Source organism: Poecilia mexicana, unplaced genomic scaffold, assembly GCF_051168715.1.
Source record: "Poecilia mexicana isolate PSO_F unplaced genomic scaffold, ASM5116871v1 scaffold_16, whole genome shotgun sequence".
In the NCBI taxonomy this organism is placed as follows: Eukaryota; Metazoa; Chordata; class Actinopteri; order Cyprinodontiformes; family Poeciliidae; genus Poecilia; species Poecilia mexicana.
This window is the reverse complement of record NW_028263385.1, coordinates 27176971-27198842: the sequence shown is the minus strand read 5'-3', so window position 1 is coordinate 27198842 and position 21872 is coordinate 27176971. Positions and strand designations below refer to the sequence as shown.

General features: G+C 38.7%; 2 protein-coding genes across 2 annotated transcripts in view; both read right to left on the bottom strand.

Annotated features, from left to right (window-relative positions):
• Positions 1 to 9921, bottom strand: part of bckdhb (branched chain keto acid dehydrogenase E1 subunit beta) — a 52142-nt gene extending 42221 nt beyond the window's left edge. The window contains exons 1-4 of the mRNA XM_015007182.2: positions 9716 to 9921; positions 9148 to 9225; positions 7584 to 7652; positions 3133 to 3266 (exon numbers count right to left, since the gene is read on the bottom strand). Of these exons, the coding sequence (XP_014862668.2) occupies positions 3133 to 3266; positions 7584 to 7652; positions 9148 to 9225; positions 9716 to 9896 (462 nt within the window). The 5' untranslated portion in view covers positions 9897 to 9921. The remainder of the gene's footprint in view (positions 1 to 3132; positions 3267 to 7583; positions 7653 to 9147; positions 9226 to 9715) is intronic.
• A 2357-nt stretch (positions 9922 to 12278) lies between these two features.
• Positions 12279 to 21373, bottom strand: ttk (ttk protein kinase). Its single transcript, XM_088013626.1, has 25 exons — positions 21285 to 21373; positions 20644 to 20731; positions 20323 to 20545; positions 19947 to 20053; positions 19721 to 19861; positions 19157 to 19271; positions 18999 to 19080; positions 18814 to 18920; positions 18622 to 18709; positions 18400 to 18505; positions 18060 to 18282; positions 17153 to 17259; positions 16829 to 16972; positions 16600 to 16754; positions 15985 to 16130; positions 15732 to 15858; positions 15519 to 15611; positions 14471 to 14628; positions 14177 to 14328; positions 13960 to 14084; positions 13760 to 13834; positions 13507 to 13683; positions 12795 to 12891; positions 12628 to 12713; positions 12279 to 12537 (listed from the first exon to the last, which is right to left on the bottom strand). The coding sequence occupies exons 2-25, from the start codon at positions 20729 to 20731 to the stop codon at positions 12469 to 12471; spliced, it is 2991 nt and encodes a 996-aa protein (XP_087869752.1). The 5' UTR covers positions 21285 to 21373; the 3' UTR covers positions 12279 to 12468.
• Between the last annotated feature and the right edge of the window lie 499 nt (positions 21374 to 21872).

Sequence of the window (21872 nt, the reverse complement as noted above, 5' to 3'; positions counted from 1 at the left end):
CTCTAAAACAATACCCAGGATGTGTGTGATATTAATGTCTACAACTTTAAGACAAGCCGACTCTTTCCGTGGATGGTCTCATGTTTCTACTTGGACTCTGCATTTCACCGACTGTCGTGAGCTGCGAGGTGAAGTGTTTGCACATGTGCAGAGCTGTCGTCGTTGCCACACACGGGCTGGGAAGTGTGACAGCAAGAAAACCAGAGGAATTTTATGTGAGCTTCACCAAACTATATAGAATGCAAGAAGTTCATTTTGGGCGAGGTTCAATGCCAAAAACGCTGAGGTTTCTTACAGCTCAAAACGCAATGCTCGACTTTCCTAAACTTTAGTTAGTGTAGAGAGATCTGCAAGTATGTCTGTCAAGTAAGACATAAAAGTATTCAGTGTTGGGACATTTTGAGCTTACTAGACAACTGTGAAATGTTGAGTTATTGTAGAGTACCAATTTGGTAACACTTTGCATAAGGCTAACACGACACTGTCATAAATGTGACATAATACCTGTCATGAACATGAAGGAGTCTCCATCAATGTTTATAATTGTTGTCATGAAATGTCATTCGGTAAATAATGACACGTAATGCAAAGTTGACCATTTTAAAACACAAGTTTTAATGCAGTTTTGCATTTTAATGCAGTTTTGCATTAAAACTGTTATTTACAAAACAATGCAAAGCTGACACTTTTAATGCAACTTTCAGTGCAACTTTGCATTAAAAGTGTCATTATCTACCAAATGATACTTCATGACAGCAGTCAAACATTCATGAAAACACTGTTATCTTCATAAAAGCCGCTATGTCATGTTTATGACAGTGTAATGTCAGTCTTATGCACACTTTATGCAAATAAAGTGTAACCTATAATTTATTTTGTTTGGTGACGATATGTTGTATATATATATATTGTTCTGGGAATGACAAAAAGACAAACTGTTACACAATGATCATCTGTGAGGAGTGGATACCTGAAAGAAATTAAACATGGAGGTTCAGGTAATCATCCAGGGATATGTGATACTGGGCTGCTAGGTTTTAACAGTCTCAGTATGTGAGAGGTGGCTAAAGACCACACCAGAAGACAGAGAGTCTAATTTCATGAGCCGAGGCATTCTCTTTGCTATCAAAGGCACTGAAAAACCACTTTATTCGTTTTACAAGCTCTTTGAGCCCTATGCTTATGGCTAGAGTTTCTGATGCTGGGCATCCTCCAAACAGTTGCTCGAGCTTTTCTCTTTGAAACTCAGGTGGGATACTACTTTGAGTTTCATGCATCTCTAAGGTCTAGTTGCCTGTATCTTTTTAAGTAGGAACACAGAAGGAAAACAGAACCACTCGTTGTCGGTTGCTAGTTTTTGATGCACCAAACAGGAGACATATTCTGTAAAACAGCTTACATTATCATATATTCTGCTTTATGTTGCCTTGACAAAGGAGAGAAATTACATCCATCATGTGAAGGACAGGGTTAGACAGAATGACGTGCGTCTGAGGTAAAACCTGCTCTCATCATGCGCTAACCATCAATGTCATATTAATCTTCATGAGAAAAACAGGAGGTCATGTGCAGAAAATACTGCTTTTATAAACGATTTTTTTTGTGCTACTTACTGCAGTGCAAGAAAACATAAATATTAGTTCAAACAGATTACAAGCTGAACTGATAAATTTCAGAAATTGAGCAATGGGTAGTTGCTTGTGGTTCTGTCTTTACTTGGATTGGACTTCTCAGATGGTGGAGTGTTGCTCTGGACATACAAACACTGAAGCACATCTATTCTGTTCCAGCAGTCTGCCATGGGGGATGAAATGCTGAAGTCTGACCAGAATCTATTTCACGACTAATTAAGGATGCAGTGACATGAACATTTGGGTTGATTTCGATATCCAATTAGTTTTCTTGTGTTTTCCTAAATTCTACTGATTTGTTTATTAATGTCTGCGACTGGCTGGTGGTGGTAACAGTTTAGTGCAGACTCTGAGATAGAGGCGTTATAGAACACATTAAAACTCACATACTCTGTAGAACAAGCGTATGTGAGATGTTAATTCACACAGCACAGTATTCAGGAAATAAATCCAACTTTCCAGGACATGCCTCGAGTTAAATTGGCTTTAAATGGGAAGTATTATGTAAAATTGACGATTTAGAGCTTTACATCTTATTATGACGTTATTCCCTCATCAAAAACACACTGGAGTGTTGCTTTGATTTTTTCATGCGTGATTGAGAAATAATTTTATCTCCCATGGCAACCATTCAGCTGTGCAAAGCGCCTGGGTGGACCCAGCACCACCTTCGAAGACGAAGCTTCTCAGAGCTGCAGTCTTCACGTTGAGCTTCCACCCCACAGAGCACCCCATCCACACAACTGCCCCCACTCAGCTCCTTCAAACTAGCCAGCAGCAATTAGCAAACACCTGCTGAGCTCATTATAGGAGCTACTCAGTGCAACGCTGGTAAAAACTTTGTTTCAGGGTTAATAGAGGAGGGCTGCTGTAAAGACTTCTTGGAGGCAGAGTTTCAGAGGGAGCAAGAGTTTTTTTTAAAGAGACAGAGTCCCAATTTCAAGGCGTTAAATTACGAAGTCAAATTTCCTGTGAATCATATTAGATATACAGAGGATTTTCATAACAACTGAAGGCAACATAGTTACTTGACATAATACTGCCCCTTTAACATAATTCAGTGAGTGTTCAGTGACAGACGGTGCATAATAGTTAAGTAGATGGAAAATGGTGCAAGGTTTTCACAATTTCTGGTGAATATAATCTGAAACATTCCATGACTATGTGTCTACCCGCCACTCCCAACTCAGTACTCAGGGGGCTTGAATATTAAACAAGGTGGGCAGAGTCAACACTCACTGTAATTACAGCTGAATGTCATTTGAGGTATATCTCTACCAGCTTCGCCTATCTAGAGGCTGAAACGGTTGCCTGTGTTGTTCTGTCATAGTAAATCCTCACACTGAAGTTTACATTTATTACGTGACAAAGGCGTTGTCAATACTTTTAAAAGCCACTGTGTCCGTGCACATCCTGCACTGTGCAGAAACATACTATCCAGAACAACAGTATCATAAACACTATCTGCAGATCTCGTCAGCGCACAGGTAAAGTGTCTCACCTGGTCAAATGCTGGAAAGATGTAGTCGGCAAACTGGATCTCAGCAATAGCTGTGGCACCGGCAGCAGCTGCACCAATGCCAAATCCCACAATCCCCTGCTCACAAAGAGGAGTGTTGAAGACTCTGTCCTTACCTGGGAGCAGAACCAGGAGAGAAAACAAAAAAAAAAGTCATTGATGGGGACAAATCAGTAAGGAAGAGGAGCTAATATTTTGTAGAACGCATCCTTTCTAAAGCTGTGTTGAGAATGAGTTCAGTCTAGACTGCTGAATGAGTATATAGATGCATGTATTCATGTGGAACGACCACAATTAGGCACATGTGGAACAAATAGTAACCCAAGTCAGACATAATTGATTTATACTGATTAGCTTTTACAATCCACCTCCTTTGCCATTATATTATGTGGTCCTAAAAAAGAAAAGCATCAACGAAGAAGCACACTGATGAGGCTCCCTTAACTGCATTCAACCAATCCAGCAATATACTCATGCAACCCCCATGGAGGAAAAACAGAAAGAGAGAAAAAAAAAACATATTTCCACTCTCCACCCTATAATCTGAAAAAGAACCACAAGAGTGGGGAAACTAAATTTGGGTTGCTAGTGTTATTTTTGTCATCTTTGTGTATTTGCCAGGCCTTTTTTCTGTTGTGCTGGGAAGCGAGCTGCTGAGCAGAGAAATTCTGCCCTTAGGTGCCCTCTGAGCTCATAAAAGTCAGCGAGCAGCCGCAGCGCCACAAATCCTTCAGAGGAATGAGCTGTAAATCAAAAGTTATCAAAAAAAACTTAGAGCCTCGTGTCGGACCCAAACAAGCGGCTTCGTGTGAAAGTTCAAGCAACTTACACGTTTTTGTTTTTTTTTTTTAAGGTTTATTTTGGGAGAAGGGTCGGCTAAACACATTAGCGAAACTGAAGTTATTGAATTAGCCTTAACCACGACATGGTGAATTCATGCTGAACTGTCCAAACAACAGAGGACTCTGTGGACATGTTGTTATTGTTGTTCTCAGGGAGACGGTACTCAGAGGTGGCCCCGGCGAGCGGCGAGCGGCCAGCTGCTGCGGAGCTGGATCACGAGGCCAGCGCGCCGCTCTTGTGAAAAGCCATTCATATCGCGCGCGCCCTGTATTAACCTCTGCTCTGTGTAATCGCTGCAGGTGGTCGAGGTGTGTGCGCATCATCCCTTTCTGTGGCGAGAGGGATAAAAACAGCTTTGCGCTCGTCACTGTACACAAGGTTGAGATGGAAAATAATGATCCCTCTCCGAAAGGTCAGCACTTCTGACGTCAATAAAAACAAAAGGCAGGCCGGCTACATTTGGCAGGATGCGAGACTTCTGGCTTTTAAAGCCATTCATGAAATAAAAGGAAAATGGGTTTAAAGCAGGAAAACCATAGTAGTGACTTTTTTCCCCCTCCGCGCCGCCTCCCCCCAAATAACCACTTCGGTGGCACCATTTCCTGACTCAGTCAGCTGTTTTTGTTTTGTTTTTTTTTTAAAGTCCTGAATTCAACCCAGGCCGGTTTGATTGTCTTTGTCGTGTAATGTGGAAATATTTATTTAGATTACAGAACCACAGGCGACCACACTAACCAGATTTTCAAACAATAATGGCATCTATTTAAAAATAAGGAAAACTACATCAATAGAAATGTTTGCAACTGAGGTTCCGGACTGAGACACTCGGGCCCAGTGGGTTTCCGTCTATGTCTTTAAGATGTTTTCAAAGGAAAAAACATCGACTAATCAAAGAGTCCTTACATCTGCTGGTGGAGACGAGGTTAAAAACAGGCTAAGACATGATGCCACAAACCCTGCCACTTAAACATCATTAATAAATTAACAAAACCATGAATCTGATGGATTTTTTTTTCTCTAAAATGTCCAAGCAATACAGATTTGCTGATTAGTGACGTGATTCTTCATCAAAATTATGGCGCATCTTCCATTTAAATGTCGCAAATCATTTAAATGCCAGAGTTAAATAATGCTCTGGTATCATTGCATTTTTTCTTTTCATTCTAATGCATAATTGTGAGTTTATTATAAAACATTGGGTCTAAGTGACTGCACACTCCCTCCTGCAGGTGGCAGTATTTCCTTCTTCTACTACACTGTTGCCTCAGCCTAACTTGAAGTCAACTTGTAGTCTGTCAAACAATTGCAAAATCCTGGAGGGAACTACTGTTCAATAGAAGGTGCCTAGAAATCGATTATAAAAACAATAATCGAAAAACAAAAGAATAAAACTACTAACTCGCGATGCACTGATTTGAAAATTTGGGCCAATATTGATGTCTGATATTAATATTGCTTTACAGCCAATATTTACCAAAATTATGTACATCTCGCCACCTTTTTACTGACTACTGTGAACAACACCACTGACATCAATTCTGCTTCAGGTTAACACCTCACAATCCTGCCCTGCATCACTATCACTGGCTGTGTTTCCATTACAAATGTATGCAAAACTTTGTCAATATTCTGCTAAAGGTGAAAAAAAAAGTTCACAACTGCAGTATTTCCATTAAATAAGAATTGCAATTAAAATCACATGTGAATAAGCTTGTTCACATTAACATGCCTTGCCATCATCCTCCATCTACTTCCTGTCGACTTCTTCTACATGGTTTGTGCGAGTGGCAACATCCGGTTGTTGATCATGTGACTTGGGTAATGTGATAGAAGTTGTTTCTATTGCAGTTTTGAGAAAAAAAAAAACACATTTCACAACCAATAGACCACCTGATCCTAGTTCCAGAACATTTTATCAAAAGTCTGTTTTTTTTATTATAACCATATAATAAATGTCGGTCATTTATTATAGCAATAAATGATGTATGAAGCATCCCTAACAATGACATAATCACACTATTTACGTTATATTCAAATTATGCTTCATTTCATTTAACAGGTTTTTTGTTTGTTTTTTTCAATGTGTATTTACGATAGGAAACTTATGAGACTTACTTGTTACTACGCGACATTTGTTTTAAGTAAATGAGAATCAGAACTTAACGTGGATACTGCTGACTGTTTTGTTTATGGTTATTGGAGTTTACCATAAAGAAATCATTTAACACAATGACAAGTTTGCAAAAAACTAAATATTATTAAAGAAAATGGAAATTCTGTTGCAGGTTAATTGCAGCCCGTTATAATTAAAGATATATTTTAAAATTGTGACTATGTCTAAATATTAATACATTCTGACTGATTGTGTTTGGGATTATTACTCCTGCTCTTTGAGCTCTGTGGCCATCATTGGTTGGATTTCATCATTTCTATTGAGCCAGTCTTATTTGTTGGTTTGACTCTCTCAGCCTAAAACACAGACTAAAAAGCATTGCAACGATGTGCAGCAAAATTATAGGGATAAGTCTTATAGAGCTGCCCCAGCTGTACAGAACCAGAATCACAAGAAAGGCCAAAGATATCCCTGCTGACCCAAACCACCCTCGACTGTAATTACAGGTTGCCGCCATCTGCTCGCAAATCCGTGGTAATTAAGTGCAATACAAAAACGTACAAATGCTCATTTGCCCCTGTTAGTGCCAGATTCATTAATACTTTGCAATGATAGCCATGAATAGTAACTGCTAGTAAACTAAGTTTGTATCCAGCTTGCGTGAATGTTTGGGTTAGTTTTGAATTTCTGTCGAGTGCATTTGCTGTTTTTCTTTGCCGTTATTCTCTGCAGGTTTCTCTTGATCTTTGATAAATGCTGCATTTGCATTTCAAAACGTGTGAATGAAGTAATTTGACGCTTTTTTTGTAGCACAATTGCTACTTCTAACGTTGACGCAACCTTTGTGAAAACAGCTTAGTTTGATTCACACAGCAGCATTTATTTCCATCCGGCTTCCACTGTATTCAGCGTTTTACATGGACTGACTGGAAGCCGAAAAGGCTGACACTTTAAACACATTTTCATCAGTTAATCAATAGGTTTATTCACTCAACAAAACACACCGAGATGTACAAAAACATTGTCTTGTAACAATTCATCTACATGAGTGAAAAGGAGCAGGAAGAAGAAAAACCTCATAAAAACCTGCCCCTTTCTCAATAATTACAAAATAAATCATCATCATATTATCACTATTGTATCAAAAAACATTACAATAAAGTTTCAAGTTCATCCCTAATTTTTAGTCACTAGAATGCCTAAATAAGGCATCTCCAGGTAGATCATATTGAGGCTATTTGTAAGCCTAAAACACAAGGCGACTTGTTCTGCTGCATCAGTTTATTGTAACGAGTGTGAAAGGCTCCCCTGCTGCAACCCACACGTGCAGAACGTGCAGATGGATCCTTCTGGTCCCTCAGGTGCACACTGATAATCGGACTAGCATATGAAGCGAGGGGTTAAGATTTCTGTTCTGTGCTCTGCTGCCATCTAGTGGTACAGATATACGACACAGACAGCAGGCTCAGCGTCTTACCGTATTTGTCTCTCAGGCCAACTGTGCATCGGAATACTCCTCCAAAGGCAACGTCTTCTCCGAAGATGACTGCAGAGACACAACATGCAACAGTCAGGAGGTTCGATATTTCAAAGTATGTTTGTGCATAAGCAAAAGAGAATGTCGATTAAATAGAAAAGTTCATGTCTCAACAGGAAATCCTCAAAAAGCAGTCTGAAAACCTACTACATCAACAGATCTAGTAATATTTTCAAATTTTCAGATGTGTGAGAGCTTTATTTATATTAGAATTAATCAAGTATTTAAACACTTCTTGAACTAAAATCTCTTGATTTTCAGATAATTTTACACATTTTAAAAAACATTTAAAATGTGTAAAATTCTGAAATTTTGTTATATATTTTAAAGGTATATTAAAAATGTTTGTATCTACACCAACAAATTGTGATAGATTTTTCTTGCAGGATGAAGCATTTCTTTTTTTCAGTTAAATCTCTGAGAAAGTCCAATGCCATCGATGGTAAACAAATAAACAAATAAACTCCTTCCAGATGATTCAACGCCCACACAAACCAACCTGCTGGCAACAATGAGCATTATGACTCTGATTCCTCAGGAGTGAGAAAACTCCTGGATGTTGCAAAGACATCCATGCTGTACCTAAACTTCTCAACTTGAATTTCTACATTTAGAGAACTGATTATTAAGCAGCATTTTCCCTACAACTGAGGCCATTTTGATTAGAGACGCATCGATCCGATATTAATATTTGTATCAGTCCCGATATTAGAAAAATATTAAGTATTGGGGCAGAGCTATGAAGTCTTATTCCATGCTTTGTACACTGAACGATGTCATACTTTATTATTTATTTTATATTATATTTAGAATTCCTTATTACACTTTTTGAACCACATAAAAAGGTTTGCAGCAGTTTTTGTCAGTTCCAGTTCATTATTTTACATTTGCATTTATACTCCTAATTGCACAGACTGAACAAATTGAAGTTATGCTGTTTATACGCATTTGATTAAGCTTGTGAAACTATTGGTGTATTTAAGTGTGCCGTACTAGTGCAGAGTTAGCTCCTACATTAGTAATTCAGTACATTTATGTCTGTTTTAAATAAAGAAACTTTTCAAGTCAATTCAGCACTGCTCTTCTGTATCGGATGGGTATCGACTGACAGTAAACCTCAGATATCTGTATCGGTATCAGTAGTGAAAAAAGTTGATCGGTGCATCCAGGGTTTTAATGCAAAGAGATAAAGTATGAAAAAACCTATTCTTTGGACATAACCATAGCAAATACAGTTAAAACAAAACCTGTCAAAACTGTCGTGCATAAAAAAACATAATAAAGCTACATACTAAGAAGTAAAACATGTCTGATCTCTGCATAGTAATCTTATGGCAGCGTGAACTCTAAAGTCGGACAATTTCCAAAACAGAAACATTTGTTTACTAAAAAACGGCTTCAAAACTACTTTGACGTGAACGTTTTGTGTAGATGTGAGCCACTCGTTTGATTAGCATCTTCTACAAAAGGAAGATTTCAACAGGTAAACTGCGAGTCTCCTTACCTGCTGTCGGGTCACTAGCAAGCGTGTTGTCCAAGGCACTTGTAATGGACTGGAACAAGTTCATCTTCTGTGTGTCACCTAACCATAGGAAGCGAAATTAAACACGCAGTTAGTGTTCAAAACAGCCACATGGTAATCAACTCCAACCAACATTCTTCAATACAGAAACAGTAGGAATTTGACTACATTAAATATAAATAGACATGAAACATGACAGGAATTCGGTCTTGTTTGTTGTTTGTTTTAGCCATTAAGTTGCAAACTATAAAGTAGTTGTAAGACATTAATTTACAGTAATGCTTCCGCAAGTCTGCAAGCAGTTTATGAAGATGTCCCTCACTGATAGCAGAAATATACTTTTATTTTGAAACTGGGATGTTCTGATGTAGGCAAAACAAGTCTGATTAATTTCCAGGTTTTAGTTGTGCTGGAATTCATTAAACACCTGCTTACATTTTCCTCAGTTAAATTGTCTACATATTGAAGCTTTCATAAGAAACCAATTATTTTCTGACTCATTACAAACACTGAACGAGGCTAATGCTAACCAGTTAGCCCAGAAACTCACCGTATTCCGTCGTAGGGGGGTCGGGCTGGAAGGTGAAGTGAGCGGCATGTCTTTGCGCTTTTAAACGAGAACTGCAACCTGCCGATAGTTTCAATAAAGAGTTCTGCCTCCCAGTGCCAACACCAGAGATAGCAAGTGTTGAGTGGGCACCTCGGATAAATAGCCTTGCAGCAGCCGCCATCGCTGTTATTATCAGATAACAGGAAGGGCAAGATGAATCGAAGTACGAAGATCGTCTAATGCAAAGAAGGCGCCTTCACTTTGTGTGGTGAATCAGGAGTTATGTTATCAACTCACTAAAGATATTAGTAAGCAAACAGTCAGCTTATGAAGAAGAAAAAAAAGTTTTATTTTTTTTAAAATCTAGTACACCAATTCCATCAGAAAGAAACTTAATGCGGAATTCTGGAAAACACTGCAGAGTGAGAACTCTCTTTCTCTCACGAGGCTGCTCGTGATTGGTCTAAAAAGGAGGCGGTGTCAGCGTTCAGATTTTGCAAGAAAACCACAAACTGGGGCTCCGTAGGACAGAGATAAAGAATCCATGAGAAAAAAAAAGCCGTGATTTATGACCATAAATATACTGCTCAAAAAAATAAAGGGAATATTTCACTTTAATTGTGTGTGTGGCTCCAAATCCTCCATTGGTTAATAAATTTGATTTCCATTGATGATTTTTGTGTGATTTTGTCAGCACATTCAACTTTGTACAGAACAAAGTATTCCAGTGATTCTTGAGAATAGGGACAAAACAGGTCCTATGGATAAAGCATGAAATTTGAATAAAATATACACAAAATATATTTTTTTCAAATATCTAACTAAACTAACCTGGGTCATGTGAGCACAACAATGTATATTTTTCTTTTTTTTGCTGAATATTTTTTTATTTTAAACATTGTAGTCGGTGGATGATGCCTGTAAAAGCCCTTGTCCAGGAGCAGAACTCAACACATTCTTATAGTTTAAAACAATTAAAGAAATACTAAAATTATATATTATGACAATTAAGTATAAGTAGTCATATAAATAATTATAAAAGTATCGATAAATTGAATTAAAAATAATTTTTAGATATTTTCCAACTCCGTTGAAATTTGTCCTTAGTTTTTGTCAACACCGTCAGAAATGAAAAGAATGTAAAAAAATCAGGCATTATTGGGGGGCACCAGAACTTCTGAGGACCCCATGACGTTGTCTTTTCTCTTCCTTTGCTAGGAGGGCTAGTTAGCTCCGGTTAGCTTAAGTTATTCTTTAGTTTTTTCTTCTGTTTTATTCCTAAGTTGTTTGTCACAACCATGATGTGTCAACTCCATAACTGACAATTTACAAAACTTTGATGAAATTTTGCGAAATAAAAGCTTAATTTTGGTATAATGTAAAGATTTCATGGACCTGACGAGCTACAATATGGCCTCCTTCAGAATAACATCATATAAATTGAGGTAGTTTGGCATTTCGTCAACTCCGTCAGATGTCAACTCCGTCAGAGTTTTTCTGACTCTTTCAGTGAAATTGTTGTCAAATCTCACTTAATTGTGCAACTAATTCATTTTAATGTATTTTACATGAATTGCATTACTTCACATGTACCAAGTTTTTCATTTTACTCACTAGTTTGTCACCACCTTCAGTTCTGTGTCAACTCCGTCATGCACTGTCAACTCCATCAGATGGACTTTTTCTTGTTTTTTGTTTTAAATAATATTTATTTTATTTCTTGAGAAGCATTTGTCTGTAAATTGAGTAAAAATATCACTAATGGGGTATTTTAAAAATCATTTTAGATTTATTTTTGTCAGATGGTGATGACAAAGTTTTGGGTCAGGTCGATTAAAAATGTAATTTTTTTAAAAAAAATTCGCAACTGGGAGCCTGTACCTTAGCATCTTCATATTTTCTAAACATTGTCATATTTGCATACATAAGGTTGAGAAATAATAAAAAAAAATATGGGAAAATTAAAACCCATTTTGTCCCTATTCTCAAGAATCACTGATTCAATGAGAATATTTCATTCATTCAGATCTAGGATGTGTTATTTGAGTGTTCCCTTTATTTTTTTGAGCAGTGTATATTATATTTAGTTCTCAGTTCAAAAATACTTTAACTTTTTTTTCTGTCAAACTTTATTAGACATTGGGATTTTCCTTTTAATAAAATGGTTCAGAAATTGTCTTTGTATTTGCTAGACCAATGGCAAATACAAAGACAGTATACACAGGACTGGCAGGACAGCTGCCAGTCCTGTGGCGTAGTTCCACATCACCATTATGCATTTCAGTACTTTGTGGTTATGAAAACTTAAGTGTTAAGAAAACTTTTTCCTGGCATTATTTATGTAATATATACAAATAATGAAGGTCTTATTTGCTATAAAACAAAGATTACCACTTTTAGTCAGTTTAATTTTCATCTGCATCCAGTTGTAAATACCCTTCACTCCCTATTTACACTGCATTCTCTCATATGTGAGGTTAGTCCCATTTGTAATTCAGAAGGTTATTTAACGTGTTTTATGAATCTGCTTTCAGCCGTTGCAAAAAAAAAACAAACAAGCAACTCATTGGAACAAAGTGTGTTTATTTTTCTAAGCTGTATAAGATTACAATTAGTTCTGCTAAAATGAAAAGAAAAATACATGTATGCTAGTTTAGACTTGCAGTAAGACACAGTGGCCACAAAGGGGTCTGAATAAATCAGTTGACATAAACAGGAAATAAATGAAGATAGGAGGAAAAGCTTCATGATTGTTAGGACGATGACTTTGCGCATTCTGTGACATCCAGCTTCCTGCCGCTGCTGCACATCTTAGCCAAATTCTGTAAGAAACAATAAAGTTAGCATTTAATGTCAGGCGGGATCTAGAAGATGTTACACACACACACACACACACACAATAAAAGTCCTACATTAGCTGCTCGAATGATACTGTTGGGAGACTGCAGGGCTGCCAGGTCAGTTAGGATCCTCTTCAGGTCATTGTCTGAAGGACGCTCTGACGGAACAAAAAGAATCACAGTTTGGCCTCAAAAGTTGATCACTGAGCACCCGGAGGGCTTGTATGGATCTTGCGTACCTGGTTCAGGAGAGGATTGTGGTTTCAGCTGGAGGTACTGATGCTCCAGCAGCTCTGCAATGGAGATTCTCTCTCTCGGGTTTCGCACCAAGCACCTCTGATGAAACGAGAGAAAACATGGCATCATAAACTTAACCTGCTAGCTTAGGACTTAATGAGAACAGAAGTGGCAGAGAGAGAAAAACAATTCCCTTTTATTTGGGAATAATAAAGGGAATTATTATCTAGTGCCTCCTCCATTTAAAGTAAGAAACAATAAGACACACGTGGAGATATTTTCATTTAAGGTTTTGTGAAAATGTGATAAATTCCCATAAATGACCATCTTAGTTTAATGAAAAATTAGAGACGCACCAATCCAATATGTGTATCGGTCCTAATATGAAAGCAATTTTTGGATCAGATATCAGTGACAATGTGCCCAAACCAAAGGGCAGATCTATCCAATCTAATTCTATGCTTTGTGCTCTGAGCGACAAGCTTTGTTATTCATTTTAAAGCACTTTCTAGTTTCTGACCTCTATATGTATATAAAGTTTACTTGCCTACCTAATAACTCATAAATCATGAATGCCACCAATCCCAACCTCAGTCAGATGTTTTCTCAGCAGCTTAACGTGATTTCAAGCTTTGCAATTATTCAAACAGGTAAACTAAATTTATTTGCATATAAAAAAAATTTAAAAAATTCAAAAAAAAAAAAAAGCCTCACTTTCAAAACATCCAGCAAATCCTTCTCTGCGATGCCAGGAAACTCAATCTTATGAGACGGATCGATGATGGCCTGCAGCTTGGCGATCTGGTTTGTGATGCTCTGGAACGGAGTCTTCCCATAGGTCATGCAGTAGAGGATGCATCCCAAGGACCAAACGTCTCCTTTAGGGCTGATCTGTACAACACCATTATTATTATTCTTTATACGAGTCTTATTTCACAGGTTAAATCATCCAGGTTTAGATGAATACCTTGGATCGCGCCTTTCCCGGCTGAGATGACGTATCCTTAATGGCCTCAGGAGGCATGTAGTTCAGCGTCCCAACCTGTGGAATTAAAACACACATTAAAAAAAAAAACAAAACAAAAACAAACAAAAAAAAAAAACTATATAAACCATAAATAATCAGACAACTTAATTAAAACCGAACCTAAAATAAATACGACCTACCTGGGAATCTTTCATGATGCTCGTTACGTCGGGTTGGATTCTGTTGGCGATGCCGAAGTCGATCAGCTTCAGTGACGCGTTGACTATGACAAAATTTGCCGGCTTCAAGTCGCTGTGGATGATACCTGCAGAGAGTGAACATAAAAACGTCACAATTTCACATTTTTAAGCGAAGGACGCAGAAAATATGACAGAAGCAGCTGGAGACGACGAGAACCGTGTTTGTGGATGGTATGGACGGCCTCCAGCATGTTCTTCCAGTAGAACTTCCTCTCAAGCGGGTTGACGGTTTTACGGTTTCGCAACCAGGTGTTCAGATCCAAGTTGCCGCATTCCATCAGCATGTAGATGTAGCTGTTGGTTATTTCACTGCAAAACAATAAAAACATTAAAATAAACATGTGGAACCATCAAAATCTCTGCCAAACAAGCTAAAGGTGGTTGGATCTGACCACACACTCCACTACGATTCATCATCGACACACTGATTCTAGACGAGTTATACACTCACTAGTCGTACAGCTTTATGATTTGGTCGCTGTACTGCTGCAAGTGGTTCAGATGCTCAATTTCATTTTTGTAACTTTCTATCGTTTGAGCGTCGGCCTCCTCCAGGTTCACATATTTCACTGCAAACAGCTGCTTTTTGTGATCGAGGACCTGATAGACCTGCAAAAAAACCCCCAAAAAAACAAGCAAGAGTGAGGAGTGCACCAATCGCAGTTTTCTGGCCTATCAATCTTTAAAACAGGTTCCACAATGTAAATGTGAGGCTTTTTAAGTCCATCGTCAACGAAAATTAAGACATGTATCGCAACACATACACAAAAGGAAAATTATTAGACATTGCATTTTTTCCCCCCATCTTTTCTCCCAATTTGTCACCAAAGCTGAATCTGTGGCTCTCTGTTCTCTTCTGCTTCCATGTTCTATTCCTTTTCTCAGCTGTATTTTCCTTTATAGAAACAACTTTCATGATATGTCAAACAGCTGCTAGATCATTGTGCTTAAAATCCATTAAATGTCCAGCTTCAGAGTTCATGTCTCACAAAATGCTGCTATCAGGTCAGAACTAACACTATTAGCTGTTGGTTTTCAGGGGAGCTTCAGCCACTCAGCAAATCAAAACTAACATTCCTGAGGTATGTTTAGTGGTTCACTGCATAGTGCCAGAATGAAGATAGCATTGTATGGGTTGGCAGCAGAAGTGAGCCACTGATGATAAATTAGCAAAACAAGTTAGCTAGCTAGCAAAGGTATATTGGCAGCGAGCTAATATTTCGAGTCACAGGATGCAACAAAGATATCTGCACGCAACTCAGATTTTTGTTTGTCTGAAAAATCTTAGGAGGGGGGAAAGAAAAAAAAAAACTACATAGAAAATAAGATATCCATGACTAAATTTAAAAAAAAGTTACAATTGACGCATTTATGGTCAAATTCATCGGTTTCACGAGCCAATTATCCGTCGGCTGATTTATCGGCGCACCCCGAGTCAGAGCAGAACAACTTTAGTTTGAAGCGGTTCATGTTTTTTGTTGCCATCCGTGATGCTTTACCTTGCTGGAGCCGCCTCGTCCAATCATCTTGAGGATGAAGAACTGCTTCCCCTTTATTGTGATGGATTCGTTTGAAATAGAACTGAAGGAGACCTTCAATGAAAAACAAATAAGTTCCAATTGGATTCCTGCTTTATTTCCAAGGGATTTCGGTAAACAACAAATCCAGTGAACAGGTTGAAAAATCTGTAACCGGCGGTAACCGTGCTGCACCTGTGGAGTGTGGAAACCAGCTGTGTGGCTCAGAGGTGTGCAGGCCTGCTGCACGGCTCCGTCTCTGTGAGGCGCTGCTGCAGAGGACGATGCCTCGGGGCCTCGTTTTACGACGGGAGTGATGAAGCTGAGGAGAAACAACTTGTGAAAATCATCCATTCGAGGGCGGGAAAACACAAGCAGACCAACTCCTTTAAAAGTTTATGAGGCTGAGACGATCCAGATCCTGGATGTGAGCGAATTAAGCACCTACCTGCTGGGATGTGGGTTCCTGTAGCCGTTAGGCGTCTGGTAGGCGGCTTGTGGGTTCAGTTTGGACGGTAGCTGGATGGAGGGAGTGGGGTAAGACTCCACCAGACGGGGAATGGGTCTGGGGTCGGGAGGCGTGGTCCGTTTATCCTGAGGAATAAATTAAGTGAAGCATAAAATGACTTAATAGTAGAGATGCATCGATCCGATATCGATATCTGTATCGGCCCCGATATTGAAAACAATTCTAGATCAGGTATTTGTGACAATATGACGGATCAATAAGAGCATATCTATTGAGTCCAATTCTATGCTTTGTGTTATATTATTTATTTTACATTGGCTGTTTTACTCCTAATTGCACTGACTGAACAAATTTAAGTTGTCTTGTTTTTTACATGTTTGACCAAGTCTGTGAAACTATTGGTGTATTTAAATGTGCTGTACTGGTGCAGAGTTATCAACTAAATTCGTAATTCTGAACATTTATGTCCGTAAAAAAAAAAAAAAAAAAACCTCAAGACAAGTGCATTGGCATTGGAAGTAAAAGAAAGTGAATCGGTGCATCTGGAGAGGGAAAATGCAACAAAACAAAATCATATAAAAAAATAGCTAATACCTCTGGAGAAACTTGCCGGGTGAGCAGACTGGGAATCTTCCACTCTGTGTCCGTCTCTTTGCTGGCAGGTTTAGGCCGTTCCACCGACTGGCTCACAGGGATCCGAGCCGGAAGCTGCAGTTTCTGCTTCCCCCCAGAGGGGGACCCGCTTCCTGCTACATGGACATTTACAGATTCAGGAGACAGAAAAAGCAGCAGCAGCAGCCCTCCGCTTCAGACTGATCCTTACCTGTGGGCGGGTCGTCCTCCATGGGGGGAACAAGCTGTTTCTCTCCCGATTTCAGGTTCCGCATGGCCGTCTCCAGAAGCTCTGCCGGTTTAGCATTTAATGCCAGAGCTTTGTGCAGAATTGAAGTTGCTTTAACCAGGTTACCTAAAAAAAAAAAAAAAAAAAAAGTTAAAAAATCCACAAAGTTACCTTGGTAACCTGGTCAAACATGAAGAGAACGAAGAATTCATTTCACAACATGAACTCTCGAGATTCTAAACGTTTTTAGGTGCTTTGACACTTCCTGTTATTTTAATACAGCCACAAATAATAATGCAAGATCACCTTGAGAAACCTCAAACTGGGCATGTGCAATGTGGACAAATGCAAAGCCTTTGCAGTTGGATCTCGCAACTATGAAGTGATCCTGAGCCTCATCTGGATCTTCAATTCTACAGAGCGGAAAACAAATGGTGATGTTAAGCAGACAGCTGTTAACAGGTAGCGAAAGAAACAGACCAGAATCCCCTGTTGAAGAGAACAAATGATAAAGAAATGACAGGAAGAGAGAAATGGAAAGAAACAAATACAACAAAAAGAAGAAAAAAAAGACAAAGCAAAAAAGTAGTAACAAAAAAGAAAAAAAAAATCAAAACAGAATCCAGAGGAAAAAACTAAACAAAGACAGAAGAAGCAAAATAAAAAAGGCAGAAAACAAAGGTCCAAAAAAAAGAAACCAAGAAAGATAAAAACAAAGCAAAAAAGGGAAAGCAGCAACAGAAATAAAGAATCAGAGAAAAACCAAACAGAGGAAAGAAACAAAAAGACAAAAAAGGCAGAAAACTGATAAAAAAAAAAGAAAAACAAGACAGTTTGTGTTCTTTAACATCCAAGAACAATCAATTCCTTTATCTAAATTTATCAAATGACTCCAACTGAGTCAAAAATATAGAATCAAGGTAACCACAGGTCATTTCATCTACCATACAGCCTTAATAAAACACTGTGGCTTTAACCAGCAACACTGTGAAAAGGTTGTGTATGCAGTGCATTTTAGATCATCTCCATTTGATGGATTCAGAAGCACAACTTTAAATCGAGAACTCTGCAGTTCATATAGAAAAGAGATTGTGCACAACAGTCAGAATCAATGGAAATCTGATTGGTGTATCTTTGATATTTAGAGAGCCAATGAAAATTTGACAATTTAAACATTCACAGGATCCCCCAGAATGTCTTGAGTAAGACTCACCCCTTCAGTTCTGCGTATCTGACCAGTATTCTGGCGTAGCTGGTGTTTTTGCTGTACTGTCTGATCGGCAGCCTGCTGAAGACTTTGGAGTAGCAGTCTTTGAGCTTGTTGAGCAGGCTGATGTCTGTGTGAGGGTTTCCTCTTTTCTCCAGGCTCATCAGGTACGCCCAACACGACTCGGGAGAGTTGGAATTGACAACTTGTTCGAAATTAAAAGTCACATCTGCAGAGGAAATGATAACGATAATGAGAAGGAAAAAGACAACAAACAGAACTTTAATCTCCACTGATCGCTCCGTTCAGCACGCTGCAGGTCAGAACGTGACTCAGCAGGTTTTACCTTCCATTTTGGACGATCCTTTGGCACCGTTTGTTTGGAGGAGCGTTGCAGTCGAGTCTGTTTGGTCCTCCCACTGGCCGTGATCTGGACTGAGAACTGATGGCTTCTAAAGCGTTGAATTGGATATTGAGGGGGGTGGGGGGGTGGAATAAATAAAAATAAAAAAAATCACCTCGCACCGAAGCACAAAAGAGCGTTGCCAGCAAGTTTCTATGTTCTCACCTGATCCCTGACAACGTCTCGGCCTTCAACGCTTTTCCTCGAGGAGGACGCTCCAAATCCTGAGGTCCCGTTTGAACCAGATGTTTGTCTGAGAGCAAACAAACAAAACAAAATAAAAACAGATAAAATACACAATTAGTTTGCATTTGAATTAAGTTTGGGGCATCAGAGTGAAGCGGGGAGAATACAAACCTGGACAAACCCCTAGTAACAGACATACTGCTTGATTTGGGGACTTTCTTGTGGATGTCATCATCTTTTTCTGGAATTGAAAATGGCACTACAGGTACTCTCCCTGGCTATTAAAAGAGAAAAAAAACCCTGAAAATTCCAAGAACTGTTTAGTTATTTGTTTTATCCCACAGGCTGAAGCCCACCAAGCCAACTGCTCTTTTCCGATGGGATCCCGTCCTCCAGCCAGGAAACGGATCGTCCGAGTTTCCAGACGGTGGCTCCGTCCTGAAGAAAATAAATGAATAAATAAAGCGTTCCTCCTCAACAAAACTGCAAATTTAAGAATCTGCTTCATTCTTACCCCACACCAAAAATACTGGAGAGCTGCAAGTCGCCGGTTCCATCTGACATTCTGCCGGGCTTTGGGAATTCAGAGTCTTTTTGGACAGAATCCTGTACAGTTCTATTGGATAATGCTAAAAACACAAAGAAAACATGTAGATACCGTAAGATTAATCTAATTTAGTAAAATAAGAAATGAGGGACGCACCAGGGCTGGGAGATGACGCAAATTTTTTTTGGTTTTTGAAGATTAAATTTTTTGGGGGGGAAAAGAAATTTTAAAAAAATCAGGATTTTTTTCACCAGTTCACTTGTTGGGTTTCCATAGCGACGTTTTTCTAGTAAAATTGCAACTTTATTCTGCCAATATTACGACTATTGTTCTCGTAATTAAGTAAAAATTCTCATAGCCTGGCCCTTGTACTCAGCTCCCCAACTCACAGAAGGGAAATAAACGCCATTTTTGAAAATGTTTTGTCATCTAACATTTCTTTTTTTTTTTTTAAGAAAAAAAGCTGCACCCCCAGTATTAGTCAGTTGTAAAAGGCTGAGTATATAAAAAAAAAAAAACACAAGTGCTCACATGGAAAGTTCTCCTTGTCCTCCAGGCAGATCATCGTTCTCCCGGCCTGCATGCTCTGCAGCGCAGCCACCAGAGGTTCTTTTGGTTTGGCGTCCACCTCCAGAGCGTTCTGCAGTATCTGAATGGCTCTTTTGAAGTTTCCTGGCAACACAAAACACACACACACACTGTAAACACTTAACACACACTCACCCAGATGCCATCAGTAGCTAAAACAGTCCTGTACCTTGGGAGTGCTCAAACTGTGCATGCGCAACGTGGACAAATGCAAAGCTCTGGCTGTGAGCTGTCGCCACGTTGAAGTTGGCCTCTGCCTCATTGACGTCTTGAAGACTAGCAGAAGGAAAACGGTGAAAAAAAAAAGCAAGTTAATTCTATCCAGAATTTATTATTTAGACCTTCAGATACAGTGTCTAAACTTTTTATCAGCTTGTCAACAATCACAATGTTCAATGTACTTATTTGGAAAGATCAACATTAAGTAGTGCATGATTGTGAAGTGAAAGAAAATATTCCCATTAGTGGTTGTAAAGTAAAAGATGAAAAACTCAAAGAAATGATGATGCTTTTTCCAAATTGCTTTAAGTACGACATCTACTCACGCTTTCAGCTCCGCAAATCGGACCAACATCCTGGCATAGCTTTCGTTATGACAGTGCTTCCCCAGTGGCATATTGGAAAACACTCTGGTATAAAAATCTATGAGTCTGGTGAGGTGGTTCTGGTCCAGCAGGAGATCCCTTTTCTTCTCCAGGTCTGTCAGGTAGGAGAGGCAAGATTCGGGCGAGTTTGAGTCGATGACCTGGTTGATGTTGTCTGTGTCATCTGAAAGGACAGGAGGGGGATTTACAACGTCAAAAAGACTGTAAACAAAGGAAGGATGAACCGGCTTGTTCGTTAAGCAGCAGCAGCACATTCGTTACCTTCATTGAAATATTTTTTTATGTTGCTGAACCTTTGATAAAGCCTGGCGAGCTGCTGCTTTCTGTCTGTGTGTTCCTCTTCTTCCATCTGAAAGTGAGAAGCCGACAAGGACATCCTGAACAAAAGCTTTTTCAGTCAAATCAAACGAAATCAAACTGTGACAAAATTAGAATTTTGTGTAACAGAAATTTGCCCTCTTCAAGACTTTACTGCTGTGACAAAAACTTTTGCTACGCCTGTTTGAAAAATAAACACCTAAGCAACTAAGTAATTTGGCTGACCAACGTCAGGAACAACAGCAACGCTAAACAACAAAGAAATTCACAATTTTCTCCCAAACTCCTGATATGAACAAATGCCGAGAAACATTGAAATACTCGTTACAGAATTATTCTAAACATATTTCGTTCTTTAAAAATACCGACTTTCGTGTTGACGGCATATGCCGGACTATGTTTGCTAACAAACAGCAATGTTGTTAGCGGTGAATAGCTTAGCATTGCTTACCCTGCATGCATCGAGTAATCTCAAATTAAGAAATGCAGAAGCATTTTCTATAATTTACAATATTACGCAGCTAGCTGAAAAATAACATCACCTTGTTTATGTTTCCCTAAATATTGCAGTCACTAACACTCACCTTTTCACAAGATGTGATGCACAGCGAAACGAAAAACACCCCAACTGACAATTTTCAAATATGCCACTTCCGTTTAAGATGGGTACCGATTGGCTCATTCCTAAATGACGTACTCGCTTGCGGATGATACGTACAAATACGTGGATATTAAATATTTGCTAAGTGTTTTCACCGCATTAATAACTATGGTTAAGATGACTTAGGATATTATTTTGTTTTTTAAGAGCAAGTGGTAATATTTTTCCTTTTTCGGGTGCTCCCTTTCGAAACATCAAACGTTGTCATCAAGTATGGCAAGCCATTTTAGTATTAAAAAAAAGAAAACAGTTAAAAACTGAAATTAGTATCAACCAACATGTTTTTGGTAGTAGGAATTATATCACAAGATGTACAATATTACAACTAACCAATAAAAAAGACGATTTATATATTTAATTATTCCTGAAAGTTAAAGTGGAACAACTTGACTGGACCTGACTCATTTGCGAAAATCAATTCTTAAAAAAGCATTTGAGGAACAAAACAATCTTTTTAGGATATTTATCTATAATTTGTGTAAAGGAGTCTGCAACCTTTACAATAGAAATC

What these genes read in the sequence shown, in the direction of transcription:
- ttk (XM_088013626.1), bottom strand. Translation starts at nt 20,731, where the DNA reads ATGGAAGAAGAGGAACACACAGACAGAAAGCAGCAGCTCGCCAGGCTT. An exon ending in AAAAAAATATTTCAATGAAG is followed by an intron (nt 20,546 to 20,643) that starts GTAACGAATGTG and finishes CTGTCCTTTCAG; the next exon opens with ATGACACAGACAACATCAAC. An exon ending in AGATACGCAGAACTGAAGGG is followed by an intron (nt 17,260 to 18,059) that starts GTGAGTCTTACT and finishes TCCGCTCTGTAG; the next exon opens with AATTGAAGATCCAGATGAGG.